Source organism: Rhea americana, unplaced genomic scaffold (genome assembly GCF_003343005.1).
Source record: "Rhea americana isolate MKP2758 unplaced genomic scaffold, rheAme1 scaffold_16, whole genome shotgun sequence".
NCBI classification, from domain to species: Eukaryota; Metazoa; Chordata; class Aves; order Rheiformes; family Rheidae; genus Rhea; species Rhea americana.
In genome coordinates this window covers 7,105,505-7,120,436 of record NW_028185705.1, presented here as the reverse complement: position 1 = coordinate 7,120,436, position 14,932 = coordinate 7,105,505, and the positions used below count along the sequence as shown (strand labels likewise).

The 14,932-nt window shown below is 46.9% G+C and overlaps 1 protein-coding gene and 1 long non-coding RNA gene across 8 annotated transcripts in view; one reads left to right on the top strand and one right to left on the bottom strand.

The window, feature by feature from the left end:
- ADAMTS9 (ADAM metallopeptidase with thrombospondin type 1 motif 9) overlaps nucleotides 1-14,924 on the bottom strand; it is an 80,454-nt gene extending 65,530 nt beyond the window's left edge. For 4 of the 6 annotated variants that reach the window (XR_014895246.1, XM_085300103.1, XM_085300105.1 and 1 more), the window contains exons 1-3: nucleotides 14,719-14,923; nucleotides 14,241-14,629; nucleotides 12,777-12,939 (exon numbers count right to left, since the gene is read on the bottom strand). Coding sequence is in view for 5 of the 6 variants with exons in the window: in XM_085300103.1 (XP_085156229.1) it covers nucleotides 12,777-12,939; nucleotides 14,241-14,629; nucleotides 14,719-14,812 (646 nt within the window). In the remaining variant the exon portion in view is untranslated. Of the gene's footprint in view, nucleotides 1-12,776; nucleotides 12,940-14,240; nucleotides 14,630-14,718 lie in introns of all 6 variants that reach the window. The other 2 variants (XM_085300107.1, XM_085300106.1) reach the window with 2 other exon arrangements.
- LOC146598613 (uncharacterized) overlaps nucleotides 14,709-14,932 on the top strand; it is a 10,844-nt gene continuing 10,620 nt past the window's right edge. For both annotated transcript variants that reach the window (XR_014895248.1, XR_014895247.1), the window contains exon 1: nucleotides 14,709-14,780. This is a non-coding gene — a long non-coding RNA (uncharacterized LOC146598613). The remainder of the gene's footprint in view (nucleotides 14,781-14,932) is intronic.

The following is a 14,932-nucleotide window of genomic DNA, read 5'->3' as shown; positions in this document are numbered from 1 at the left end:
AAAAAAAAAAAAAAAACAGAGAGAGAGAGAAATTATAAATTGAGCACTGTCCTCAGCTCCTGGAGCCCTAGAGCAGGAAGAAGGCTGCRAAGGGGTGCAGTAGGGCGATGGGGTAGTACAAGGGGGAACCAGGGATGTGCGGTTCACAAGCAAGGTCTACTGTGGAGAGCCCCTACCCAACTGCTGCACAGGGAACCAGACCTCAACACAGCCTGCCCACAGGGAAAAAAAAACAACRAAAAAACACAACAACTTTCTTTCTGTTAAAGAAAGGGTACATTTTTGCCAAAATATCAGGTGTGCTTCCTCTGTCCAGCATGCAAACTAAGCAAGCCACCACATCCCTTAAAAAAAAAAAAAAAAATCTACTTTTTTTCCCACGTATGAAGTCACTGACACATACAGTATAATGTTTGCCAACCTAATTACTGTAAAACYAAGCATAAGCTAGCAGGGATATGTGCCAGGTAAAGCCACTCCTGGACTTTGATAGTAGTGAACTGTTATCTTCACCCATCTTTCTGGTGTATGACTACACTCAGAGATGGTGTACATTCATCTGTAAAAAATTAAACACTAACGGCAGTGTACTGCTCGCAACCCATGCGTAAAACTCCCACCAGCTTGAACAGGAGTTGTATACAGGCACTGCAAGCACCCCAAGCACCCGATGCTGCTGATACCTCGCTTGCAACATTGGGAGGGTCACAACAGAAATATTTTTGCTGCACGCTGCAGCTTAATTAAGCAAAAGTGAAAAAAGCTCACGTCGCACAAGAGAACCTTAATTTCACAGTGGCAGCTTACTACTGCAACACAAAACACTGAAAAAGGGTGTGATACTTTTCCACCTGGTTTGGCGTTTCTCCATCATGTTAATGTATTTACAGAAAACAGGAAGCAAAATGGTTTGCTTGGCAATCTCTCAATGCTTGCAGATGACCTGAAAAACATCTACCTACGCAGGGTAGTAATTGGATGGGTGTAAGTAACAAAACACATTTTTAAATTTGCAGAAAAAACAAAACCTGAAGCAGCATACAAATGCTCAAGAGCCTAGCCTTTAAAACCATGCAAACTACAGATCAATAATTCAAGAAATAGGCTTTGTACAAATTCAGCAGTTTATCCTCGATTAAGTGGCTAAAAAGCTGCTGTAATAATGTGTATTTTAATGCTTACTTTAGTCAAACAACACAGTATTTTCAGGGTCTTCAGACAGACCTGAAGGTGTACATTGATYTATTTTTTGCGTTAGTTTCTTCTTTTTACGTGAAGCTCAGAAAAAAGAGGCCCAGTCCTGTGACATTCACCATGACAAGAATATTCCTTCTTCCCAGGTTGAATTTTGATCAGTCATTTATGCTGATTTTAACTGGGTACAAAGTGCTATCATCAGGTTTGAAGGCATCTTCCACCCCAATACCATTTAATTATGTTTGTTTAAGAAGCCTCAGCCCACTGAGCTGATTTACTGCCGATTCCCRCTGATTAATGGACTTTGGATCTATCCCAAAGGAGAGGGCAGTGGAGAATCAGGCACTAAGCGAATACTTTGACTGCATAAAAGGGTGACAGGGCAGAGCCAGGGATTGCTTTTGAAGTGGTAGCTATTGTTATGCTAAAAACCAAAATTAAAAGAAAGGGCGATCGCTTATCCCAACATTTCTAATCCTTTCCATTTCTACATTAACTTGTCCTTGGAATAGAAAGCAATTTGCACAATTAAACAAGACATGTGACAACGAAAGTAATTTCAGTTCAGCTCCAAGTTCATGAGAGCTACCCATAGCAGGGAAGGGGAAAAAAAAAAAAGAAAAGAAAAGAAAGAAAAAAATCTGCTTCTCGAGCTAACAACATTAACRTCCTCTCTCCGTTAAAAATATGAGCCTGGTGCCTTCAAACCAACTTACTATCAAATGTTTCCTGAACGCATGACCTAGGATTTTTACCACAAAGCTTGCTCCTTAGTGGTTAGCCTACGACATTCCCAGCACYGCTGATCCGGCTAAGCAGATGGTAGAACTACAGCTGAGAAGTTAATTATTTATTGCACACCTTCATCAAGCAGATCAAAATTCAGCTGAGCTTCCTTTGGGCAATTAGCTTGGGACCAGACTCCCCTGGTCCCAAGGCGGAGCCGCGAGAGCAAACCCTTCCCGGAGGGTCCTGCACCAGCTCCAGGTCCTGCGCCAGCTCCGGCTCCAGCCTACAAGCCTGCGTTTGCCGCCGGCGTTGGCTGCAAGGGCAGGCACCRCTGCCACCCCTCGCAAGGGAGGCACGCGGCAAAACAAAACGGGTTTTCTTTATGCAGAGACCAGACTGGCCAAAATCAAACCACGATTTTTAGACACAGCCTAAATAACTTYTTGGTCACAGTCTGGTTTTCTACCTGACCTTGCCTGTTGCTGTCCRGGAAATTCACGGGAGAGGAAAATTTACTCTTAGACCAAAATTGTACAGCCACAGCTATATTTCAAGTAGCATTTGCATGTTTATTTGYTTAGAAGAGATTTACTCAAATTGAAAGAAAAGTAAAATAGTGTTGTGGCATCTTTTCTGCTAAAGTTTATGGAAGCTAGAAAGAAAGGAGCAAAAATAAAAATCCTTTCTTGTCCAGAGAATAGATACCAGATGGACAGCAATGGTGTTTCTGAGGACCAGCTTTTGGGAAGAGAACAATCTAGTTTCTGTGCTTCTCCAATCTGCAGTCCCTAGCAAACGCTAAGAAAAAAAAAGCCCCTTTTGGTCATTTTATGTTTTGCCCTTGCACGCCAGATCAGAGAGCGCGACTTGGCATTTTATTTCACCTCGCACAGGATGGCATCGCTCACTGGTGTCTTAGGAAGTGATAATCTATGGCAACAGATGCTATTACCAGCCTGTTTCTAAAGCTCATCAACCACCACAGGTTGCAGGAAACCACAGTTTGGGCTTTCATTCAGGAAGGTTTTCTGTGACCCTGCTAGGTCACAGAATCCTGCATTTCCAGAAAGAAGGACAATAGCCATATTTACCATTGCAGACTAACAAACGTTTTGGCTTTTCAGCTAAGGAAAGCAGTAAAAAAGAAAAAAAACCACCCAAAAAAAACCCCAAAGCGCCTATCCTTTATTTAAGCACTGCAGTGTCATGGGAAGGCTGAATCTCAGATGAGGTTGTGTCAGGGCAAATTCTCATTTCTGTCACTGTGGGCGTGAATCTGGATTGCTCCGTCGCAGCCAGTGAACCCACATTTACCGCAGCGTAACTCCAAGCAGGATACTACTTCATGGCTGGCAGCTGCTCACCCAGCTCAGACAACAGCCAGGGAGGGAAAGGTAAAGGGGGAACCTTGCTCCGAACCATGATGACAGTCAGGCAGGATTTACCTGCCYTCTCTGTAGATAGCTCCTTGACTACGCTTTCAGAGCTGCCACTACAGCTAGAAATGGAAAATAGCTTTTATTAACAGAGGTGAGATCAATGCTCTAAGACAGAAGGGAAATGAAGGATGTAGGCCAGCCAGGATCCAAAGAGAAAGGTGCTCTGTGATCCTACCCATCTCCCAGATGTCTATTCTCCATCTCCCCTTCCTCTCCACACACCCATAAGCTTGCATCCTTCCCTCCCATCTCCATCGCTGTGTCCCTCAACTTCCAAGATCATGCCAATCCTGGTCCTTTCCCTGCAGACTTCAGGTCTTCTTACAAAACCCTCAACTCCCACTGCTCAGTAAAGGACATTCCTTTTCCCTGTTTCTCAGTGCATGAGGAGCATCCCACCCATCCACCCCATGGTCCTGCTATGTATCCTATGATGCAGAAGAGGCCTAGGCATGAGGTTTCAGCAGAGATGCTGAGTCCACCAACACCCGTTGGGGCAATCCTGCCACTCTTCTTGCTGYTTGAATCAGAACGCTTGAGAACTACATACTTGCACTTAGCACCAATCAGCTACCTCTGCTTTTATACTATATGAGCAAAGACTACACATGCTCTAGCTGTTTCCTTTCCCAGTGATCTGCATTCCAGCTTTAAAGAATTTCTCTGCACCTAAGGTAAAAAGTTGTACCCAAAAGTCAATTTTGCCCAGCAGACAGACCCTACTTTAATGAACAAAACAATAGATTGCCTCTTTAAGAAAGCTGAGAGTCCTGTATGAGTGGAGCATGTGGCAGAATGATTAAAGATCATTTTACAGGCAAAATACCTGCATCTCACAACTGGAAGGCATTTACTGCTTGACTTGGTCCTGACATTAGAGAGCCTTTGTTGGTCAGACTGAGTCTGCAATGGCAGAACAAAACAAAAAGACAAACCAAGGCACATAAAGCACCATCAAATTGGTTTAAAGTATGCTYTTCTGAAAGATACAGCACTGAAAAGTCACTGATAMAAGTTCCCGTGGAAATGACCCATCRGTCCCAACGTGACTCTGCCAAGGGCTGGGGATTTTGCTGAAGCATGTTTCAATGTTTCCCCTGTGGGCAGGCACATACCTGAGCCAGGCTGTGGGTCCATGGACACAGAGGYAGACACTGGTGGCATTTTATTTTAGCACATTAGGAAAACCACCAGGGATACTGCATTCTGCAGTCTCTGTGCCATTCAAATGTGTTTGCTTGCAGAGCTTTACAGGTTGCACCTCCTGAATCTCAAGGCACCTGAGGATCCAAACTCCCATGCTTATTTGTTTGCTCTTAATGCATCTTTCAATGAGTATCAGCTGCAAATAATTTACAAGTGCATTGCTTCAGCTTCAGRTACTAGGCAGTGCTACTATGAAGGCTCAGGTAGTCCAGGAGACCATACTGAGGAAACCTGACTGTGAGTCCACTGGTGGAGATAAAATCCAAAGTGCTGTTCATGAGGCAGGTTAATGCCWTCTCTTCCTTGCCAAAAGAGCTGCCACATCACAAGAGCTGAATGAAAGAGTCCACAGTGAGATTGTCAGAGCAAGGGATTCTTCTGAACCATTCTGGATGAATGAGTCTTCTGCTCAGTGGCTTTAGTAATAAAATAAGAGATTTCAGAGAGATGCCTTTTCAGAGGTTTAAGGGAGTGAAACAAAGCCATGGTGACTGGCAGCTCTTCACTGCTTCTTCCCACCCCCACCCCCCCAAAAAAAGAATGGCTGCAAAACTTCTTTGTACAAGGAAGTTTTCTTGTTATGATTTACAAAGTTAGTGTTGCCACATGATGCATGAAGGCAATACAGACTTCAAAGCATTTATTTGACATGATGGACTTCTCTGCTTGGAAAACACTGTGTATAGTGCATGTTCATTCTCCAAAATTCTCCAAAATCTGCCTGAAGTCCATTGTTATCTGAGTGTTGCATTATATTTGGGAAGACTATTGAAACGTGTGGAAAAAAAACCTTCAGTACATGAACWCAGCAGGGCCAAATGTCACTTCAGACAAGACAGATCTTTTACAAAGCATATCATTTCTCTTAYGGAATGAAACCCGATGCAGACCATGTTCTGGTGATCAAAAAAACCTCACTACTGAAGTAATCAGAAGCTTTACCTTTTGTTTTATATCAGCTATACAAAAAAAGGTTCCTAATTTTGCACCGGGCATAGAGCTATTACAGCATTCCTGTTTGTCCTATGGAAGACAGGATCGTAAGTGTGCTACCGTCTACAGTCATTTCTAATGGTACCTCCAACCATGAAGTCCAACCAAGGCCAACAACACGGCGATCACCACATCTTTGTATTGACACCCAGTAAAAGATGAGAAAAAATAAAACCCATTAGTAAGAGAGAAACTTTSCCTAACAGTTGGCCACAGGAAAACGATGTTATTAAAGACAACACGGGCATATGGGAAGACTAGTCACAGAACAGTCAGCCTATTTATTTTTGTTCGTATATGACACTGTGTACAGATGGAAACAGTCAGTGAGATACCCGACTGCCTGCCCCACCTGCCCTTCTTCAACAGATGTCCATATAGAAGATGTAAAAATAGCTGTAAAATTGTATGTTCACTCTGATTACAGGAGAATAATTAAACTGTTTACTTGCCGTATCTGAGTTGCAAGAAATAATTAAACTAGTCTTCATTCAGCTACAGTCTTGGTCTTCCACCACTACAAAATTAACCTTTCCTACCAGACGGATGATTGACACAACATTTTCARTAATAACAGAAACAACTTGCCCTCCTCCTGCCATGTACACACCTTGCTTGTAACACTTATTCTGAAAATTTCTTTGTAAGTGCAATTATGAGATCTGTATCAGTGGCAGGGATTGAAAATTTTAACTGAAGCCATTGTAAAAGTTAACTGCACTTGCCAATATCAMGGTAAGATAGCACAGCACTACAGCRTGTTCCCTTTCCCAGCTCAGTATGGGAAAGGCTCGTGTTGGACATCCCAGGCCCATTTGACTAAGGATTAGTTGGCCGTTATTTGCTATTACCTCAGTAGGAAGCCAGAAATAGAATTAATTACATTAGCATATGGGACTTGTGACGTAACTTTCTTGTCTGCTATTTTCAGTAGGGAAGGAAAACTGAAATAATTACTATCTGACAATGAATTACAATTCACTTCCTCAAAATGTGAAATTTCTCTGAGGGAAAGAAAGAAGTCAATGTATTACCCTGAAGCCAAAAGTAAAACTGGCAGCTTAAATAGACCTTTGAAAGAACTCAAAGATCGCTCAACCTGGAAGCAAATGCTTAGGAAGACCTCCTTGCAGATCTCCTACAAACTTCAGTTACGTGAGATCCAATAGGATGCCTGGAGAACTGCACAGAAACCAGACACCTAGAAAGCTAAATAATGCTAGATTAAAGACTTCTAAACCAAAATAAGGTCACAGCTGGAAGCAAGATAAACAGTTCAAAAAGAAATAGCAAAAATACAAAAACCACCCGAGCCCAACAGCTTGATCTCACAGGATCTGGGATTTCATCATGCATCACTTCCAAGAGCACGGGAATTGAGCACCATGAAAGAGTCATTCGATGTTTCTGCCATCTCTCAAGCAAAAACACAAAAACCACCCTAGCCCAACAGCTTGATCACAAAGAATCTGAGATTTCACCATGTATCACATGCAAGAGTAGGAAAATTGAGTCCTATGAAAGAGACATTTAACGTTTCTGCCATCTCTCAAAACTTCTATGAAATAAGAGCATCACATATATAAGTGATCTGCAGAACAGTTAYGAATTGTTCACCTCTGGCCTGTTTGGCCATGTTCAACGCTGTTTATTGACATCTCCATTTCTAACACTAGGTTCACAACCCGAACCTCARCTCGGATAGAAGCAAGAGCTCAACACCCACCTGCACGGCCGAGAGATTACGTTATGTGAAAACAGACAAGGTCAGACTTTAGTCATGGTGCCAAACTTCAATAAAATCCCCCTTCAGTTCCCTTTCATGGTCACGACATGGATAACACATTAACAAACCCACACCCTAGGCCAGCCGTTCCTGAGCACCGGGGAGTGCGGCAGCAGGCAGGACCATCTCCTGCTCGTGCCACGGGCTCCACCAGCAAGTTCTGATGCAGCAGGGTGGCCCTGGGAGAGCGCCAGCAATCACCTGTAAGAGCAGGGCAGGCTGGTGCTAATTATCGCACAGCAAYGGGATCCCACGAAACAAGCTGGTGGCACCAGGCATTTGGTTGCTSAAGGCCGAGGGCAGCCACCCCTGCTCTGGCAACTCCCTAGTGTTGCGTTTGGCGGGAAGAGTTGTTAAATTTCCTTTGAAGGTGTAATCTATTAAAAATTACTCATTAACACAACCGAAAAAAAAATCAGTGACATATTACTGATTACATCTGTGTCATGCTGGCTCGGTGGTGGGACCTGGTTCACACGGCAGATTCATCTCGTGCTTGCAGCCGCTTTCTCAACCCGAACATCATGCACAGCTCCTTGAAATGCTCTCACGCACAGGATGACACTGGCCTTGCCTTTKGGGGGCTGTTATGCAAGTCAGAGTAACACGCTTCGCCCTCTGAGTAAGCAAACTTCTTCAGCAGGTTACAACTAAATACTCTGTTGAGAATCGAAGAGCCTGTTGCGCTCATTTCTGGCAGGTCCTGGGAGGGCTAAGCCTGGAGGCTGTGCCCAGCATCCGCTTGAGTGGGTAAAGCTCGGCTTTCTTTGGAAGGCAACGTCCGCAGCCAAGTCGCTGGGCTTTCCCATCTCCCCTGATATTCGGGCAACCTACAGGTAAGATCCGCTCTGTCCTGCACAAAGCCRAGCGTGGTTCAAGACTTTTCCCACTGCAGCGGGAACTGCTGGAAGGCCTCTTTGCTGGCTACAACACTTTGGCTYGCCTCCAAAAAATGGAAAAAGCTCTAATCGTCTTCCTACTACTTTGGCACCATCAGAGTGTTATTGCTGCTTCTGCATGAGGAGTTTGCCCGTAGTGGATATTCCTCCTTTAAGCACTCTCATTAAGGAGCCAGGCCTTTGTGCGAGAGCCTCAAATCCAGCCCCAAAGCCCCCGTCTAACACGAGCATCAGAATGGGCATGGCTTACCAGCAAAGAGAGCCATGGTAACAGCTAGTGCTTGCTATATATTTGGCCCTCGATTTATTCATCCCAGCCACAGCTGTTCCCAAGCAGGAAAAAGAACTATGGAAAGTGAGGCAAAAGCAGCGCTGGGGGCTGGAGGGAACAGGGAGGCCTTTAACTAACGAATGCTGGAAAGAAAACAGAGAAAGCACAAATCAAGAGAGCAGGAACGAGAACACAGTGGGAACAAAGAAAAAGCAGTCCAAAAGAGCTCATTCAGGAATCCTGGAAGAGGGACACAGTAAAACCTACAAAGAATTTGCAAAGTTTGGAGTAATAAAATAGCTGAGCACACAGCAAAGCAGAGAGGTGGGGAGGCAAGAATGCCCAGCTCCTGCATTCGCACCCATGGCCACAGGGCCATGTGGCTCAGTGGGCTGTCCCAGAGCAACATGTGGACAACAGGCAGAATTATTCACTAAAATTCAGTAAAAGGTTAAGGCTATTAAAAAAAAATCCCAAACAACTAGAACAGAAGGGCTCAAGAGAAGCAAAAGTCTATGTGTAAACACTGATTGCAATAACACAAAGAAGCATCAGAAAAATGGRGAACAAGGAGAGGTAGCAAAAGGACACAAAGAAAAACAGAGAGAAGGGGAGAAGAAAACATTAGAACTGGAGACGGCGCCGTTAGAGGACAAAGGGGGTTTGTGAGCAGTTGGGTTCCCCCAAGTCCCACACACTTCAGTGAAACAATCAATCATTTAAATAAAACACTTCAACAGCAAAGACGGGCCGGAAATAAAAATGCAGAGATATAAGCACAGCTGAGGAATTTGTTTGAAGAAYGGAGATAGACAGGTAAAACAAAGGACGCACAACCCAGAGACAGGAAGCTTTAGGGAACAAAGTAAGAGGTCGTCTGAAGTGGTTTATTTAGATGACAACTGGGGGCAGCTTCCTGTTTGCATCTGGGAGGTGGATGTCTCCCTGCAAGACCAAAACTTAGGGGTTTCATGTAGAAGCTGATGGGTAGGTCTCTCCAGTCTGCTCTTTGCAGGAGGTCAGGTTGGCTGAGTGAGCAGCTCCTGCTAGCCTCCTCCTCCAACCTGCCCCTGAGGACAGGCCAGCCCAGAGCAGAGGGCACAGCTATCCRCTTCACTGCAAGATGCACTTAGGCGCTTTTTATCATCGGATTCAGATTGTTCCTCCGCAGAGCATAGGAAAACTCAGTTCTTGAGCTTTGCAATGAGCAACTTCCTTTTTTTCTTTWTTTAGGGCCAGAATTTCTTTTCTCTTCCTCCTCCTCCTCAAAAAAAGCGGATATTAATAATTTGGATCGGAAGAGCTTGCTATCATGAAGCAATGGGTGGTAGCAGTGCTACACCTAATGACATCACGCAGCYGGCCTGGCCAAGTCTTCATCCTGTCAGTGCTATTCAGTAAAACACAACTAATTATTCTGCCAGACCCTCAACCGGGCCAGATGACAAATTGATTCACGATAGAAAACGAAAAGAAGGGAAAGAGGAGAAATTGCACCATTTCCTATGGCTGAAACTACATTACCCATTACCCAAAGGAAAACTCTGTCAAAGGGTTTTATTACTGCTGTTGAGCTATACACCAGAAGGCTGAGGTACATTGCCAGGAGACCCCTGTGTTATACTATAAAAGCTTACATGTACTGCACAGCTTGCATTCAATATCCATCACTGTTCAGAGGAGAAAGATCTTTTTTTCCAGAACATCTGCAAAATCTCTCATTCATCAGCATACCAAAACACAGTTACCAGAAACTACTAATTAAAACTTAGCAGAGTCAAAAGGACAGGTACCTATTTTTCTAAGCTGATATCCACTTGATAAAGGTGAAAACTAAAAATAACACCAGGGAGGCCACTAGAAATCAGAACTTTTACTCAACCTATTAGTCAACTCACAAGGGAAACTTAGGAAGTCTAGAATTACGTCATCACGGTAAGGAAACACCACTCTGTTGTTTATTAATCATTTCCAAGAAGAATGCTATCAGAAAGACATTCTTAATAGCACCACTGCTTGGCAATGTGCTCTCCCTGCTCACTGCAGGGTAGGTACTTAAGACTCCTCTAGCATTGAATGGCCACTTTGGGAGAATTTCAATTCTGGCCAGAAACCTGCAATGCAAATGTACCTTTTCACACATTGTTTGGACAAAAGGGACAACACCCTACAACTACAACAAACTCCCAAATTYTCATGAGACCTTTCCTTCTCCTCTGGTAAGAGTGACAGATGTAGCCTGTCCAAAACAGCAAGCATTGCTAGGTATTTTGTTTTCTCTTAAGCTACAAAGCCACAAGGTACATTCTCTCCACCAGACACAACCGAGAGAGGAGARGGTAAGCTTCAGCATTTGCCAGGGTGCCCTGTATCTCCTCCATAAATTAGGTGACCAAGACAACCAAGGCAGTATTCCCTACCAAAAACTGGAACAGGGGTGAAAAGGAGAGGGAGAGACTGCAGGGAAGGGAGGACAAGCAAGACTACATGGGATGCTTAAATCCTTATTTGAGAGGCTAGACCTCTTCTCTCCACTACATGAAGCAACTGAGAAGAAAAAGGAAACACCAAAGGCAAGCAAGAGGCAGTGTTTGTTGGAAAGGAGGAGAAAGAGATATGCATTCTGTGGGAAGTTCAGTGGAAAGAGTAGTATTCTTGTGAATCATGATCCAGAAGAATAGTACTCTAAATGGACACTACGATACACATAATGAGACGAAATGCAAGGAAGGGACTGTTACAATTGCACAGCGCAAAGTCCACAAATGATTGTCAGAGCCCTCCCAGCTACCTTTGATTCAATGAGTCCTGTGATCTGCTGCTCCGTTCCTCCAAGGGCTACTGATGAAATGTGCCAGATTCCGTGTTTCTTTCCAACTGTTCTGAGTCTCCTGCATCTGATCTCAAAGAGGGGAGCAGAAACAGCTGGAAGAGAGAAACCAGAATGGCATAGTCCAGCAGCAACCCTTGGAAGAACAAGCAATGACAGCCTTGTGAGAGGTACCATTGGCCCCCAGCACATACGTTTACACGTGGACATGTATCCATACATCTTCTAGGAGAAAAAACACATGTCACTACTGCACCTGCTCTGGCCAGTCACAGAGCATCAGAGCACCTTCTGACTTAGGTCATCARGCGATTGGTGCAAGCTGAACAGACTGACAGCTCAACAGCACAGCTGTGATCCAGTCATAGGTGCCAAATGGGTCACGTGTGTTAAATGCAGTCTACAGTTTGCACCGTGCTTCTCCTCAAGTGACACCTGTACTCCCTCAGTAATTCCACTTGCTTGCAGCACAAGAGCAGCTCTCAGCCTGTGTAAGGAAAGCCAGTCAAGGTCTGCTCTGTCTAGGCTTAAAGCTCCTGTAGATCTAGCTGCAGGCCAAAGGAGGAAAGCAAAACAGCAGGTGAAACAGGAGACCTAAGGAGTAAACTTCTTCAGAAAGAACTTGGGTATTTGCTGCCAAAGGAGAGGATTAGTTGTGAAAATCAGGAAGCCAACTAAGCAGAGAGCAGCAGGAGGCCACTTCAGATAATAGGGGCAGTAGGAGCAGGGCTATTGCTCACCTAGACCCGTGAAGGGGAGATAAAAAGGCTTGCATTCTTTCATATGTGCAAGGACTAGAAATGGGCAGTGAAGAGGTCAAGGAGGTAGCACTAGTGGAAGAAGGGTCATGAAGAAGAGCCTTTGAAAATGAACTCTGGAAAGTGGTTAAAAAGGAGCAAACTGTCAGGGTTGGTGTTAGTACCTTCTTATTTTCACTAGAAAGAAACAAGCTGTTGCAGCTCTCAGTCAAATTTGGGGAGGGAAGACTGGAGGCACAGAAAGACCAAGACAGAACAATGCCATTAAGATGACAGAAACAGAGGTTCAGACAGAGCAAATCCAAGCAGGATGTTGAGGAATTATGAGCAGGAGAAGACAGAAAGCAAGTTTAAAGACTCCTGAGATATTTAAGACAAGAGAACCCAAAGGATCTTTTCACCAGATGAAATGGAAACAGGAACATTTTTCCTGAACACAACTTCCTTAAAAGTGGCTGTTAGAAAGCAGACACATCACATCTCTCATCAGGACAGCAGTACCATTGAGAGAGCCTGTTCCTAGCACACACACACTACCATTTCTAGAAGAGTCCCTCAACATCACATCCCCACTTGCTTTTGCCTCAAGGGAGCCTAGTGACATCTTACTGCAAATTAGCTCCCTTTCCTAAGCGCCAAATCATTAAGGGAAGTAAGAAAATGAGTACCTGAAGTATCACAAGTCTGCCTGTCCCCTGAAGAGTTGGTGTGAGGTGTCCGGTGCCGGTAGACTATATGTGGCTTATTGTGCTCTTCTTCATACTCCTGTTCTTCAAGTGATAGCAGCGGCTCTACAAAATAGTCCCCATCGTGAGACTTGAACGTGCCTAGCTGAGAGGAACAGAAACAGAAAGGCAGTCAGCTTTGGGTGAYGACAACTAGACAGCAAGACTACCCAAAACAGGGGTGTTACCAGCAGAGGCATGCGAGTTTCAAAAGCTTCCTCCCAGTGCCCAGCCTCTGCAAATGCACCACAGCACCCACATGGGCAGCGCTGTACTCTGCAGCCACCCACTGAAACGCATGTAAAGCGAGTTACAGGGAGCATGAGAGAAGGACATCTGCCAGACCCGACTCTTATGCCACTGAGGGGATGCTGCAGTGTGCTGGAGGCCTCAGCGCAGCCCYGTTATTTCGTGCTCTTTTTCATACCCAGGATACATAGGAGCAGTTCTACCTGAGACAGGATTTAAACAAGCACATAAGGACCAGAGAGGGTGTTCAGCCTGTGAAATTCCTACTTATGAGAAGACACCAACACTCCTAGCTGCATRTGACTATGAACGCAGAGACTTTGAGGGAGGGGAAGAAAAAGCTTCATCCAAACCATAAAAACCACCCTGTGGCTATCCTAGGCTGGAAGCCAGACCACAACCAGGAGATGTTAGGAGGAAGGCTTGTCCTGCCATACAAGCGCACAGCAGCCTCGCTCAGTCCTAGCGCTGGCACAGTGCTGCTGCATAAGGAAGAGGCCAGGTGATGGCATGACCATGCTCACCCAGGKGAGCATCTAGACCTGGCCAGAGTCAGAGATCTCAAACACAGCCAGAGACCAACATGGGATGAGCAGTGCTGGGAAGTGCACCGCTTCCTGCGCCTTTGGGTGCAGGAATGCCCCAGAACGCCTGCCGCAGGCCGTGGGAAGGTTCTGGGGCCAGCTCTCAAGAGCTTCTGTTCACCTCTTTCTGGGTGTTGCCAGCACCCCTGAAGCAGAAGGCATCAGGGTGGTGAGACACATCAGGGGTCAGTGCTGCTGGGGACCTCCCAGTTGCCCCTCCCAGTCCTCGCTGGCCCCTGCGGTGGTGGTGGAGGGGGAATCCCTCTCCCTGGTCACCTCCCCCCGCCGGGGTGCCGCTGGGTGGCGGGTTTGCCCCGAGGCGGGACGGGGCCGGACGGGACCCCCCCGACGCCGCAGTCCCACGGGCTCCTCTGAGAGGGAAGGGGCGGGGAAAGCCCCGGCCCGGCCCGGCCCGGCCCGCTACGGCCCGGCCCGCAGCGCCAGCCGGGGGAAGGGGCTGGCCCCGTCCCTCTGCCCACCCTCGCCCTGCTCCTCCTCCTCCTCCCGCTGCTCCGCGCTTCCGCCCGGCGCGCCGCCGCTGGGCCGGGCCGGGCCGGGCCGGGCCGGGGCTCACCATCCCGGAGCAGAGGCTGATGACGGCCGTGTGCCGCGGGCGGGCGTTGACGTGCCCCCGGTAGAAGCAGTGCTTCACGTCGGCGTCCGCCGCCTCCGCGTACAGCCGCCGCTGCTCGGCGCCGGGCTCGCCCAGGAGGCTGACGGTGAAGAGCGGGGCGATGAAGGCCGAGCTGGCCGTCAGGTTGAAGAGGAACTGCTGGCCGAAGGCGGAGAGCCGGTAGTGCGCCTTGGAGGAGGCGGCGGCGGCCGCCGTCCAGGCGTCGGGGGCCGCGCCGGTGCTCCGCCGCCTCCTCCTGAAGTGGACATCGGTGGGGAAGGGCTCGCCAAACTCATTCACCCGGGTAGGAGTCACTATCTCGTACTCGCTGAGCTTCTCCAGCAGCTTGGCTGCGAGGAGAGAGAGAGGCACATGCCCCCTGAGCGGAGGGAAGACGAGCCCCGGCCCGCCGCCCCCGCGCCCCCGGCTGCCCCCTTACCTTGCCTGGGGTGCAGCTTCTGCCGCCTGCCTCCTGCCCTCAAGCCGTCGACGAAGAGCGTGGTTAGTGCCAGCGCCAGCGGCGCAAGCTGCATGGTGCTGCGCGCCGTCCGCAGAGCAGAGCAGCCTTCCTCCGCTTCCTTCTCTTTTTTTCCTCTTTTTTTTTTCCTTCTTCTCCTTTTCCCCCTCTTTCGCCCCCTTTCTCCCCCCTCCCC